This window comes from Oryctolagus cuniculus, chromosome 14 (assembly GCF_051225735.1).
Source record: "Oryctolagus cuniculus isolate XC-2025 breed Fujian yellow rabbit chromosome 14, ASM5122573v1, whole genome shotgun sequence".
NCBI lineage: Eukaryota > Metazoa > Chordata > Mammalia > Lagomorpha > Leporidae > Oryctolagus > Oryctolagus cuniculus.
Window position 1 is genome coordinate 64,468,205 of NC_142880.1, and position 15,182 is coordinate 64,483,386.

At 37.8% G+C, this 15,182-nt stretch overlaps 1 protein-coding gene across 10 annotated transcripts in view; it reads right to left on the reverse strand.

Annotated features, from left to right (window-relative positions):
• The window catches only part of RICTOR (RPTOR independent companion of MTOR complex 2), a 159,658-nt gene that overhangs the window by 34,716 nt on the left and 109,760 nt on the right, over positions 1-15,182 (reverse strand). For all 10 annotated transcript variants that reach the window (XM_070056656.2, XM_070056651.2, XM_089313145.1 and 7 more), the window contains 7 exons: positions 9,589-9,724; positions 9,013-9,212; positions 8,420-8,546; positions 7,906-8,070; positions 7,667-7,743; positions 6,946-7,024; positions 131-240 (listed from right to left, as the gene is read on the reverse strand). In XM_070056656.2, the coding sequence (XP_069912757.1) occupies positions 131-240; positions 6,946-7,024; positions 7,667-7,743; positions 7,906-8,070; positions 8,420-8,546; positions 9,013-9,212; positions 9,589-9,724 (894 nt within the window). The remainder of the gene's footprint in view (positions 1-130; positions 241-6,945; positions 7,025-7,666; positions 7,744-7,905; positions 8,071-8,419; positions 8,547-9,012; positions 9,213-9,588; positions 9,725-15,182) is intronic.

Below are 15,182 nucleotides of genomic sequence, written 5' to 3' on the forward strand. Positions count from 1 at the left end.
AGATTATTTCCTATTCTCAGTGTATGAAGCAGAAATGTAAATGTTCAGAAAACTTTTAACAGCACTGATTTATTTCAGTACAGCTTTAAATCTGATATATGGGACTACTGCTCCACTAACACGACTATACCTTTGGTTACTTCGGCGAACATAGTTATCACCATCGACAGGCTTCCGATATGTAGTAAGTGCTTCATTAAGTTGTTCCTCAATCAAGTCAACATATTTTGAATTATATTCCTAAAGATAATATTATTTCAGTTATTTACAGCATAATTTCTTTCACTAAATTTATAAATGTCAGGTATGTAGCAAATCTGGGAAAAATACATGTAAAAAATGAAAACATGTGTTTATCAAATAGACATGTTTTGGAAAGGACAGAGCAAGGGTATTATGAATTCAAATATTTTATCATACTAAAACACTGTTTATATTTTCTTCCTTTTCAATTAACATTTTAGGGTCCAAATTATTGAGCACATATTTGAAATTGCTTGTATTAAAAAAAAACAGCTTCTTAAAATTAAACACTTAAGATAGTCACCAGGAAATTTCAAAGGAAAATTAGATGAATTCTACCATTTTACCAGGTTTCAGTAAAACACCTTTCCCCATTGATTTAAATAAAGTCAAATGGACCCACTGCAACTTGAGAAACTCCTACTTAAATGCCTTAAGTTACAATTCTTATTGCAAAAGATGTCTACTTCAAATTGCTACAAAGAACTGGTGGAACCTCTTGGGAAAACAATTCGGCAACATTTATTAAAAATTCTAATTCCAGGGGCTGGAGCTGTGGCACAGCAAGTTAAAGCCATGGCCTGCAGCACCAGCATCTCATATTGGTGCCAGTTGGAGTCCCAGCTGCTCCGCTTCAGATCCAGCTCCCTGCTAATGCGCCTGGGAGAAGAGTGGAGGATGGCCCAAGTCATTCGTCCTCTGCACCCATAAGGGAGACCCTGATGAAGCTCCTGGCTCCTGGTTTTGGCCTGGCCCAGTCCTCATTGTTTCGGCCATTTGGGGAGTCAATCAGTAGATGGAAGATCTCTCTGCCTCTCCTTCTCTCACTCTGTAACTGCCTTTCAAATAAATATATAAATCTTTTAAAACAATTTAAATTCCAGAGGCTGCCATTGTGGCACAGTAAGTAAAGCTGCTCCCTGCAACGCCAGCATCTCATATGAGAGCAGGTTCAAGTTCTGGCTACTCCATTTCCAACCCAGCTCCCTGCTGATGGCCTGGGAAAAACAGCAGAAGATGGCCCAAGTGTTTGGGCCCCTGCCACCAATATGGGAGATCCAAATGAAATTCCTGGCTCCAGCCTGGCATAGCACTGGCTGTTACAGCTATCTGGGGAGTGAACCAGTGGGTGCAAGATCTCTTTTTCTCTCCCTCTCTCTTTGTAACTCTGACCCTCAAATCAATTAATCTTCAAAAATTTTTTAATTGCAACATATTTTTTGATTGCATTATACTTGGAAAAATTTATCCAACAGATATACTTGCACAAAGTTTACAAAACTACAAAGTTGAGCACACTCCAAATGTCCATTAATATGAGACTGGTTATACAAATTAGGGTAAATTCATATTCTATTATGCATTAAGAAGAATAGAGTAGATCTAAATGTACTGCTCTGAAAAGCTCTGAGTTATACTGCTGAATGAAAAAGTTCAATTTCAGTTTTATCTTCATTTGTAAACAAAATTCATTTGTATTTTTAAATAATATGTACTTAGACATGTACACAATACCTCTAAGTGCACATAAAAGAAATTAACAGATATGACCTCAGAACAGACAAAATACAGGGTTGGGAGGCTTTTATTTTATATTTGAAACCACTTAGACTACTTGAATTTGGTGGGTTACCTTAGCTCTCTAATTACAACCTCTAAATACTTTCCCTATTCTTCTTTAGGTTCTGTATTTACTTTGCATTAGTAATCAGATTTTAATTAGATATTATCACTATATTATTATCACCATGCCCTCCTTTATTCGTGAAAATCTTACCACAAAAATCTAATTAAGACAGGTGTTTGAGTTTTTTGAACGAGTAGTTACAGTCACATGGTGCAGTTATTCTTTTGAAGTGGCATTCATTGGAAAACACTAGTAAATGTCAGGGACTCTGTTTTGTAACTGTGAAATGGAGCTGAGTTTCTGATGTGGATCTTCTGCCCAAAGGATCTACTTGGAGGGTGGGAGGAGGAATCTACCTTATCAGGTCCATAACTCAAGTATGAACCTCTAGCTACTAAGTGATTTGGTAAGTAAGTTGCCAAAGGAGCTTCTGCCCTTGATAAGGGAACTGTCAATGAGAACTGTCAATGGTTACAAGGTCACTGAGAAATCCATATAAACCCCAGGTAAGACTCAACATCTGAAATCTGCCACACTAGGAGCTAATAAACCCACATAAGAATTGTACTAAGATTGTCCCCTTACCCCTTCTTCTTTCTGTTATAATCCTAGAGAGCCCCCAAACTTGCAGTCAAGGAGCAACAAATACTGATGAAATGAACATTACTTCACCGTACATTTTAAAGTCAATATCAGGCCTGTACTGGGTGTGAGCAATGCTAACTTGAATGAATAGAATTTTAATATTACATTGGCCTGAATGCTTTATTACCTTGCGTTACGTTATTAACTGCTTAGTAGCTGATAAGAAAAGGTATAAGATCTGCCTAATACTGTATCCAGAAGTAGGGAGAAATCATCACATAAAAGAAATTGAAAGGGACAACTGTGAAAAAAGTTGGTTTCATGTTCCTTAGTATAACTTCTTTAAAAAAAAAAAAAAGTTAAAATACTAATGAAATTTTAAAAGCAACTGTAATATAAAATGGTTGCCAAAGTAAAAAAAAAAAAAAAAACCTGCTATAGTCGTATTAACAAACCACTCAATAACACAGAAAATGAAGCCAATCTATCATAATTATGTCATGATATTAACAATGATTTATTGGGTTTGGTGCTATGGCACAGCAGGGTTAAAGCCCTGCCCTCAGCGCCGGCATCCCATATGAGAGTCTGTTTGAGTCCTGGCTGCTCCACTTCTGATCCAGTCTACTGTTAACTGTGCTGGGAAAGCATCGAAGGGCAGCCCAAGTCCTTGGGCCCCTGCACCCATGTGGGAGACCCAGAAGAAGCTCCTGGCTTTGGATAGGCTCAGCTCAGGCTATTGTGGCCACCTGGGGGCGGCGGGGGGGGGGGGGGGGGTGAACCGGCACATGGAAGACCTTTCTGTCTCTACCTCTCTCTATAACTCTTTCAAATAAATAAAATAGATCTTTAAAAAAATTCATTTAAAAATGATTTATGTAGAGTTGTGGTTGATCATAAATAAATCAGTATCTCTTTTTTTCAAGTAAACTTTATTAACACAGAAATACAAATCTCATACAGTTTCACTTATCACGAAATATTCTTGTTTGATTTTTTTACCCCAACTGTTTAAAAAAAAAAAAAAAAAGCTATGCTTAGGAAAGTCACAAAAACACAAGTGGAGAGATGCATTTGGATTGGAGAAAGGTCATAGCTTGCCAACCTCTGACTTAACCAATTTCAGATATAAAGTATCTGAATAAAATAATTATACACTGGAAGAATTTTAATTGAACCAATATTTGTGAAACCAATTAATCTCTAATTGATAGCAAATACTAACAGACAGTGTTTGTTGAACTCCAGACAAAGCAGTAAGTCTTAGATAATCTATCACTAACATCATACCAGCATCAACATGAGACATATGTGTGGCTGAAGATACTTAAATCACTTCATTTTATTGTGTAACCAACCTGAAAAAAATAATTCACAGCTATCCTAAAAGCCAATTCTGAATCAGCTGAGATAGAAAAGCAGATAGGTTTCCTCCCTCCCATCTTCAAGGTGACTTACATAGTCTTCCACTGAATTTTCTTTCTTTCTCACAGAAGAGCTGACTTTACACCTGCAGACTAATCTATCCTCTCCTTGGCCAGGAATTCATTCCATCAGCTATTCCCCCTTGTCTGTCATTAGTCTCTCTTGCCTTATTAGGTCGTTTCCCTTGGCTCACAATATGTTCACATCTCTTTCTTCCTCAAAACAAAAATAAGATTCATACACAAACACTTCCCTTCTTGGCATGCTACAAGCTACTGGGAGGAAATCAAATGTAGTGGAAAGAGCATTGGATATTGGAGCCAGAAAGAACTGGGTTAATTTCTCTGCCCTGCTGTTTTCAAGATCTGTAACCTAGGATAAATTAGTTTACTCCACTCAGTCTCAACATTTTTCTTCACAAAATAGAAAAAACAGAATGTATTTCGTAGGATTGTTGTGCAAGGGACTAAATTCAATGGTCAACGATCACAAAGTTACCTTTCCTTTCTCTAATTTGAAAACAGTGGACTATATCATCTTCAGTTTTATATTTCTCAGGAACTGCAATCCAGTATCTCTAAGTTTCTACTGAAATCACATTAGGAAAATTCATGAATGACTTAACTTTCAAACAAGCCTATTTTCCGGTGGTAAGCCACATGACTTCCTTCACTGGCCTGGCCTTTCTAAATCGTCCTTTAGTTATCTCATTCTGATAGTTTTTTTTGTGATCACTGCCTTTCATTAAACCAGGACATTGTTTCTGTCTTAAAAAAATTATTTACTTTCATTTTACTTGAGAGACAGAGACAGACATCTTCCATCTGCTGGTTCACTCCCAAATGCCTGAAACAGCAGCTGGGCCCCACATGGGTGGCAGGGACCCAAGTACTTTAAGCCATCATCTGCTGCCTCCCAGGATGTATATTGGCAAGAAACTAGACAGGAAGCTGAGGATCTGGGACTCAAACCAGACACTCCAATATGGGATGTGCATTCCAAGTGATGACTTAACCACTTAGCCAAATGCCCTACTCCAAGCAGGGTATTCTTTAAGGAACAATGCTCAGCCTTCTCTCTCTCCCTCATTTTTTTGTTTGTTTGTTTTTTTGATATTTTTCTCTGATGGTCTCACTTGTTTCAGGTTTCTTCTACTACTACTACTACTACTACTACTACTACTACTACTACTACTACTGAGGACCTCAAAATATCGTTTTCTGTACTGTATCAATGCTCCCAAATAATCTTGGCTTATTATCATCTGGTCATTTCAGAGATAACATATTCAAAATTCATTACCCTGAGCCCAGCAATCACTTCTTGTAATCGTAATATCTTAATGGTGATTCATTATACACTTACTCACTGTGTTAGAAACCTTATAAATCAAGTTAGACCCCTCCTTCATTGTGTTCAATCAACATAAAAATTTCATCCATTTTATTTCAAAAATGCCCAGAAAATGTGTCCCTACCTATTCAACCTCATTACCACTGAAGTTCAGGTTCTTAATAATTGCTTCCAAACTTGTTATTACTTTTCCTAGATTTTCCTTCTGTTAACCAAACTTCTACATTGCTACTTATCACATTCCTAAAGCCTAGTTCTTTGATAAACACAAATGATTCCTCACTATGTATCAAATGGAAACCCCTTAGTATGATAAAATGTGGCTTATAAAGCTTGCGATTATCTAATTGACCATTCTAGCTTCACCTTGCCACTCCCTACTTACTCTAGCCCCTACTACCAGGATATCACTTTCTTCAAAAGTTTGTGAAGTTTCAATAATCTATCCCTTTGTTGTAGCATTTACTTTTTAAAAATTACTATTATTATTTTTATTTGAGAGGCAGAGTTACAGATAGAAAGGTTTTCGTCAGCTGGCTCACTCCCCAAATGGATGCAACAGCTGGAGCTGAGCCTATCTGAAGCCAGGAACTTCTTCCAGGTCTCCTCCATGGGTGAGGGGGCCAAGGCACTTGGGTCACGTTCCACTGCTTTCCCAGGCCATAAACTGAGAGCTGTATCAGAAAAGGAGCAGCCGGGACAAGAATCGATGCCAAATCGGATGTCAGCACTGCAGGCTGTGGCTTTGCCTACTATGCCACACCACCAGCCCCTACTGTAGCATTTCTATTTTGAACTATTTCAAAGCATTGCATCAAATTTGCCAAGCAAGTTCCTGATATTATAAGCTGTCCAATAAGGTAGTAATTTTATTACAGTAATTTAAATATCTTCTATTTAAGAAGTACAATTGTATCCTGTTTCAGTTCTCAAAGTCATCATTATTGCAAAACTTCATGCCTGAAATGGGATGCTTTCAAATTTTAGTACATTTAATAAATGAGAATCTCTTGGAAAATACGGTTCAATATAGACCATATAAGTACTTAAATAAAGGACAGAAACCAAATGATAAATGATCTGAAATGACAGAAAATCCAAAAATCTTTTACACTGATACAGATCATTTTCATCATAGGTTTCCAAAATGTTTTGAACAATGTTTCAAACAAAATAATGAAGCCTCGGTGATAATCAGCAAAAGAAGAGCTAGTGAGTGTTAAAAACTTTCCAGCTACTAGGTATTCTTCTTGTTTACAAAAGCAGTAAGTTTCTCCTTAAATTTATGTACAGTAGTACCAAAAAATAAAGTTTCATTAAGCAATTATATTTGCTTAGATAAAACAGTTTTCGATCTTTCATTTAGAGAAATTTTAGTTCTGCCTTAAAAGGGTTCACCCAAAGTTGTAAGCTAATAAGAGAACCAAAAATAAAAGAAATGTTGTCAAATAGGGTTGATAAATTGTAACAGATTATAAAAAACAAATCCCTATACAAAGTCAATAGTTAACTATAAAAGAAATAACTGTAACTTAAAACTGATAAACACCACTAAGTAAGCCCACAGATTTTCAGGCTTGACTTCCTACAAATGTGGAACTATTTTTACTAATTTCAAAACATTAATGGTATAAAAATTTATCCTCTAAATTTACAAATGTATTTCCCAAGGAAAAAACATACAATTTGAACCTTACTCAGTCAGAAGTTACCTTGTGCCACTTTTCCAACTGTTTTGCTACATAACCCCTTTCATTCAGATAGGAAAATCCTTTTGGAATGGAGAGAAATCTGTAAACGAAAACAAGCAATAGTTTAACATTGAATTTAAAAACATGTTTAAGGAGTTAAAATGTATTGAACAAAAAATATGTTTAAGGAGAATTATCTTATTCCTAAAAATAGGTCAGCTATAATTTATTGTAACTTCAATTACAAAAAAATTGTCAAAAATTTTTGTAAAAATACACAAAGTCAGTAACAATAAGGAAAATGTCAAGTAAAGTATAATTGAGCTTTAACATATACTGCCACAGTGATAACAGAAAATACATTCAGAAATATGTTAAAGGCCGGCGCCGCGGCTCACTAGGCTAATCCTCCACATTGTGGCACTGGCACACCGGGTTCTAGTCCTGGTCGGGGCGCCAGATTCTGTCCGGGTTGCTCCTCTTCCAGGCCAGCTCTCTGCTGTGGCCAGGGAGTGCAGTGGAGGATGGCCCAAGTGCTTGGGCCCTGCACCCCATGGGAGACCAGGAAAAGTACCTGGCTCCTGCCATCGGATCAGCGCAGTGCGCCGGCCGCAGCGGCCATTGGAGGGTGAACCAACGGCAAAGGAAGACCTTTCTCTCTGTCTCTCTCTCTCACTGTCCACTCTGCCTGTCAAAAAACAAACAAAAAAAAAAGTTAAAGAAAATTTTACTTAAAACTTACCTAAGGAGAAGCAGCAAACCCTTGTCTCCAAGGTGGGATAACGCTGGTTTCATCTGAATAAGAGCATGAAGATTGGCCTGAAAAAGATGATTATTAGGTAAATTAGCAATTATACAAAAATAGTAAATTCATTATTTACAGGATACATATATAAATTAGACTTCATTTAGTTGTCAAATAATTTAAGTTCAAGTCTAAGTATTTCACCACATATATATTTGCAATAAAAGAACCTTCACCTTGTCTTCACATGCTTCATCTAAGATATCCAGAGCTTCAGAAGAAATCGTTTTGTTTTTATCATGTAGCTGAGTTACTAACAACTCAATCCCCCAATTATTGAAGAATTCAACATTAGCTCTCAGTAATACCCTTAAATGTTTTGTTGCATACAGCCTGCAGGCCTGTAGAGATAAATGAAAATATCAGACAAAACAAAACTTCACCATGGATAGCCCACTGGGTTTTGGTCGGGGAAGGTTCTGCTATTTGCAATGGCAGAAGCAGTAGAATTATAGTCAAGCCCCAGAGAAGGGCACTTTTTTTAGGGGTAGTGCATTTTATCTAGTACTTTCTTTTTCCTGATAAAGAAATATGGGTACTATATAGAATTCCTTAAAGAAAATAAAATTTTAAAGTGAATTCAATTTTCATTCCACATTTTTAGAATTTATAATCCACTTTACTTAAATTTTTAAAATATTACATTAACTGTCTATAAACACATGTTTTACTGCTTGTTAATATACTCACATCCGTAGCTGCTGTGAGGATTTTGGAAAGGATAACTCTAGCCAATCCATCTCTGCTATAATCCAAGCTAGAAACAGTCAGTTTTAGCAAGTGATCCTGGTTTTTCAAGGAGCAAAGGTTAAGGAGACTGACCCCCAAAAAAAAAAAAAAAAAAAGAAAAGAAAACAATGAAGATTACTAGAACTTATGTATTGACTATTAAATCAAATATTTTTTCTAGTACTGATGAAGAATAACTGACATAAACTGCAAATATACAAGGTGTACATTAAGATCTGATATAGACATATACATATTTAAAGTCTAAAACGTTAACCACTATCATATTAATTAACATATCATCACTTCACATAATTCCATTTTTGGAGAGGGGGGAGTTTGTAGGTGAAATCAATGCAAATATTTTAAAATTCCAATATAAACAAGCATTTCTAAAATAAACTAATTACAAATAGCACATAAAAAGGAACAGCAAGGCATCCAGATAACTCTAGTTTAACTTCTTCTCAAAAATAAAATTTGACAAACATATGTACAGACTACATTAAAAAAAAGTTTAAGTGTACACTGCAACAGAATCTAGGGGTGCTTACCATTGAAATACACTGCATTTTTCCAGCATTTTGACTCCATGAGGGTGGCAAGAAAGTGTCCCAATAAATAAAAAGTAGTGTTGACTAAGAGTAGTTAATAAACCATTATTTTGAAGACTTCTTTCAGGCTTCATTCCAGAAGAGGCATTGAGCCACTGAACAATATCCTTTACTAGATCTTCTAAGTACCCTTGCCCATCCTAAAAGCAAATACATTATGGTACTGTTGGAACAATCAACTTTAACCAAGTACAAAAAATTTAATAATAATGAAGTGACTAATAATAGCTATCAATCACTGAGTCCTTTTTAATTCCATTCAACACAACACTGTGCAAGGTGGTATTATTCTCCATTTTACTGAAGAGTCAACCAGATCTTTCTAGAGGGTTAATAACTTGTTCAATCTCATAACTAGTTAGTGACTAAGTCATAATTCAAATCTAAGTCCAGGCTCATTTCTTACGTTTCTAAATATAGCTTACGTATATACAGAAATAAAAGCAAAGAATGGAAATAGAAGGAAAACAGAGAGTGAATAAAAACACTTTTTCTGAAAACATTCATAGTGCTTACCTCTTCGGACTCAAGAAGAAATTCTGTAAACTGACAACCCACAACTGTGAGCTGTTTGGACTTGGCAAAATCCAAATCCAGGTTGGCGTACAACTTACTGCTGGGCTTGTAAAAATAAAGTAGTCTTCGTACAAACCTAAGAGCAGAAAAAAATTGCAACAAAGTAAGAAACCAATTATTTTAGAAACTTAACTGAATTTTATGCTATAGTAAAAAGGCTTTGAATATTTCAGGTCTGAACCATTGGAATAAATGGCAAGAAACTCATTTGTTACGTTTGTTATGTTTCTCATGTACATATACACAATCTTCATTTTAAACAATGTCTTTGTATATGAATTTTATTATGAGATGTTTGGAAAGTATAGAAAAAGATGCTAGCAGGAAAACCACAGACACAACATAGCTAGAATTCAAGGTTGAGTAAATCTGAGGAAGCCATCAGGACATAAATTTTCTTCTACCATAGCCTGTGAGAAACTTTGTCCCACAGTTCTAAACAATAATCTTATATTAGATAATTTTAAGTTACCACACTATGAGTTTGTTGTCAATTAGGCAAAAGGCTAAGCATAAAAATAGTAGGTAAAATTTAGGCAATTTAATTTATAGACATAACTTATGACATTTCAAATTATGTCTTTCAATACTATGCTGTGAGGTTTCATTTTATTATGTTCATTTTCATGCATAACATCCAATACAGCAGAGGTGGCAGATCAAGGAGCTGGGAAAACAAAGTTGATTAAGATATCTTTGTTTTCAATAAGTTTGAAAAGTTAGTATTATGCTTCTTTATACCAGAATAATATATGGTGTGTATATTTTCTAAACATTTAATATAGATGTGAAGTTATATATACTCAGTAGATGAATATAATCAATGTCAATGACGTGAACTTCTTAAAGTAAGGTCCTCTTATCCAACAAAATCAGTACTGATGGTCAGTCTAAACTCACAAGGAGTAAAACTGCATGGGTGGCCGGCGCCGCGGCTCACTAGGCTAATCCTCCGCCTTGCGGCGCCGGCACACCGGGTTCTAGTCCCAGTCAGGGCACTGGATTCTGTCCCGGGTGCCCCTTTTCCAGGCCAGCTCTCTGCTCTGGCCAGGGAGTGCAGTGGAGGACGGTCCAAGTGCTTGAGCCCTGCACCCCATGGGACCTTTCTTTCTGTCTCTCTCTCTTGCTGTCCACTCTGCCTGTCAAAAAAGAAAAAAAAAATAAAGGAAAAAAAAAACCTGCATGGGTGTACTAGAGAACAATGCAGTAGCTTGAAGTATTTTATATGTTATGAATATTAGCATGTTTTATAGAAGATATGATTCAGGGGAGTAAAAAGAAAAAGAGCAATGGATTAACTTTCCACAGTCACATATGAGTAGAAGTAGAAGCTGTATATTGAAATTTTAAGTTATTATATAATCCTCATACAAGCATGTTTGGGCTAAAATTACTACACAGCTGATAGTACTCCAGTGTGAGAAACTTTTATCTCAACTACTCCATCTGTTCCAAAACTAAAAGCAGAATGTAAATAATTGGGGAAAAAATTAGCTGATATGTTTTGGTTATAAAATAGGACTACATGGGGCCATAGTAGGTTAAACCTCTATCTGCAGTGCCAGCATCCCATATAGGTGCTGGTTTGTGTCCTGGCTGCTCCTCTTCAATCCAGCCCCCTGCTAACGGCCTGGGGAAGCAGTAGGAGCTGGCCCACATACTTAGGCCCCTGCACTCACATGGGAGACCCAGAAGAAGCTCCTCCTGCCTCCTGACTTCGGATTGGCAAAGCTCTGGCCGTTGTGGCCATCTGGGGACTGAACTAGTGGATTCAAGACCTCTCTTTCTAGCCGGCGCCGTGGCTCAACAGGCTAATCCTCCACCTAGCGGCGCCGGCACACCGGGTTCTAGTCCCGGTCGCGGTGCCGGATTCTGTCCTGGTTGCCCCTCTTCCAGTCCAGCTCTCTGCTATGGTCCGGGAGTGCAGTGGAGGATGGCCCAAGTACTTGGGCCCTGCAACCCATGGGAGACCAGGAGAAGCACCTGGCTCCTACCTTCGGATCAGCGCGGTGCGCTGGCCGCGGCGGCCATTGGAGGGTGAACCAATGGCAAAAGGAAGACCTTTCTCTCTGCCTGTATTAAAAAAAAAAAAAAAAAAACACCTTTCTGTCTGTTAACTCTGCTTCTCAAACAAATGTTTAAAAAAAAAAACTACATATAAAAATGTATGTATAAAAACTAATTATTAAAATGTATGTTTGTCTTTAATATCAATTTTAACTTTTAGCAGACACTAAGCATAATATAAAATTCTAAGTCCTGGGGGGCGGAGCCAAGATGGCGGAATAGTGAGGGCGCGCACCGATAGTCCGGGAAAATTTAGTTTAATGGAAGGGGAGTTACGGTAGCCGCAGAAAATAGAACCAAGCAGAAATTGCAGGGGAAACCCTTCTGAATGGAGCAGGCGTGAATTGGACGACCTACTGGGAGAACAGGGTCGCCCACCGCGCGGAAGCAGGGTCGCGGGACCCAGCCGCAGAAGCCCCAGGGTCTGCGCGACAGTGCTCCAAGGAGAGTGCACGCCACACAGAAAACAGCGGGGAGACTTGAGACGCTCAGGGCTCCGAGTCCACACATCGGCGCTGGAAGGGGAGGTGAGCTCAATAACCCGAGACATTGGTGGGGAAACGGGGGTCAGAATCTAGAGGGGGGCCGGAAAGTGCAGCAAACTCACTACCGGAAAGAAGGAAAAAAAAAAGCTTCGGGGTTTCTCTTCCCCCTAACCTTGCAAAGGTTACAAGCCTGCAAGACTTGAAGAATTCCCAAGAGACAAAGAGCAGGCCTCCTCTTTGGATTTACATATCAGTGGGGGAGAGTTAAGGAACTGAGTCACTACAATTCAGTAGCCTAGGCAACCCAGTGGGAGTCCAGAGGAGCCAAAGACTGGAAGCTAAATACCATCAATTCTGCACAGCCCTGCCCTGCAGTGTTACTTACCCCCTGAATAAATAAAATAAATAAATAAATAAAAAGAGAGAGATTTACCACGCATAACCTGAGGGTGTCACCTTTGCACACCCTTAACCTGGAAGAACCAGGCAGAGCTCTCAGGCCCCACCCATCTCAAGCCTCCAAGGCTCCTCCAACAGCAGGCAGTCCACTTAACACGGACACAGTATAAAAAAAAAAAAAAAAAAAAGAAAAAAAAAAGCGCACAGTGACGCAAGAAGAATTAACTATGCCGAGTAACAAACACAGAAATAGAGGGAGCAAGATCAACGATGACACTATGATGCCTCCAAATAAGCAAAACACCCCAAGCCAAGAGTATGAAGATGATGAGATAGAAGAAATGCAAGATACGGATTTCAAAAAATTTATGATAAGAACATTTAGAAGTTTTCAAAAGCAAATCCTTGAACTACAGAAATCCTTAATGGACAAGATTGAAAATCTTTCGCGTGAAAATGAAATTTTAAGGAAGAGTCAAAATGAAACTCAGAAACTAGTAGAACAGGAAAGTGTAATAGTCAAGAGAAATCAAAATGAAATGAAGAGCTCAATAGATCAAATGACAAACACATTAGAAAGCCTTAAAAACAGAATGGGTGAAGCAGAAGAGAGAATATCGGACTTAGAAGATAGAGCACAGGAAAACATACAGTCAAACCAAAGAAAAGAAGAGGAAATTAGAAACCTGAAAAATATTGTTGGGAATCTACAGGATACTATTAAAAAAACCAACATTCGAGTTCTAGGAGTTCCTGAAGGCATGGAGAGAGAGAAAGGATTGGAAGGCCTTTTTAGTGAGATACTAGCAGAGAACTTTCCAGGTTTGGAGAAGGACAGAGATATCCTAGTACAGGAAGCTCATAGAACCCCCAATAAACATGACCAAAAGAGATCCTCACCACGACACGTGGTAATTAAACTTACCACAGTGAAACATAAAGAAAAGATCCTAAAATGTGCAAGAGAGAAACGTCAGATTACTCTCAGAGGATCTCCAATCAGACTCACAGCTGACTTCTCATCAGAAACCCTACAAGCTAGGAGGGAATGGCGAGACATAGCACAGGTGCTAAGAGAGAAAAATTGCCAGCCCAGAATATTATATCCTGCCAAGCTCTCATTTGTGAATGAAGGTGAAATAAAGACCTTTCATAGCAAACAGAAATTGAAAGACTTTGTGGCCACTCGTCCGGCCCTGCAAAAGATACTTAAAGATGTGCTACACTCAGAAACACAGAAACACGGCCATCAATATGAAAGAAGGGAAAGGAAGAACACCTACCAGTAAAAGAGCATGGGAAGCTCAAAGCATATACTAGAAAATATTTCCGGGAAAATGGCAGGGCAAAGTCACTACGTATCAATTGTCACATTGAACATTAATGGTCTGAATTCTTCAGTTAAAAGACACCGTTTAGCTGACTGGCTCACAGAACACAACCCAACTATTTGTTGCCTACAAGAAACACATCTCTCTAACAAAGAGGCATGCAGACTGAAAGTGAAAGGTTGGAAAAAGATATTCCATGCCAACAGAAACCAAAAAAAAGCAGGTGTAGCCATATTAATATCGGACAAAACAAACTTTAATACAAAAACTGTTAAGAGAGACAAAGAGGGACACTATATAATGATTAAGGGTTCAATTCAACAGGAAGATGTAACTATTATAAATGTATATGCACCTAATTACAGGGCACCGGTCTATTTAAAAGATATGTTAAGGGACTTAAAGGGAGATTTAGATTCCAATACAATAGTACTGGGGGACTTCAATACTCCACTCTCAGAAATAGACAGATCATCCGGACAGAAGATCAACAAGGAAACAGCAGATTTAATTGACACTATTGCCCAAATGGATCTAACAGATATCTACAGAACTTTCAACCCTACATCTACAGACTTCACATTCTTCTCAGCAGCGCATGGAACCTTCTCTAGGATTGATCACATACTAGGACATAAAGCAAATCTCAGCAAATTTAAAAGAATTAGAATCATACCATGCAGCTTCTCAGACCACAGCGGGATGAAGCTGGAAATTAGCAACTCAGGAAACCCCAGAAAGTATGCAAACACATGGAGACTGAACAACATGCTCCTGAATGAACACTGGGTCATTCAAGAAATCAAAAGAGAAATCAAAAACTTTCTGGAAGTAAATGAAGACAACAACACAACATATCAAAACTTATGGGATACAGCAAAAGCAGTATTGAGAGGCAAATTTATAGCAATAGGTGCCTATATCAAGAAATTGGAAAGGTACCAAATAAATGAGCTTTCAGCGCACCTCAAGGACCTAGAAAAACTGCAGCAAACCAAACCCAAATCTAGTAGGAGAAGAGAAATAATTAAAACCAGAGAAGAAATTAACAGGATTGAATCCAAAAAAACATTACAAAAAATCAGCCAAGCGAGAAGCTGGTTTTTTGAAAAAATAAACAAAATTGACACCCCATTGGCCCAACTAACTAAAAAAAGAAGAGAAAAGACCCAAATCAATAAAATCAGAGATGAAAAAGGAAACGTAACAACAGACACCACAGAAATAAAAAGAATCATCAGAAATTACTACA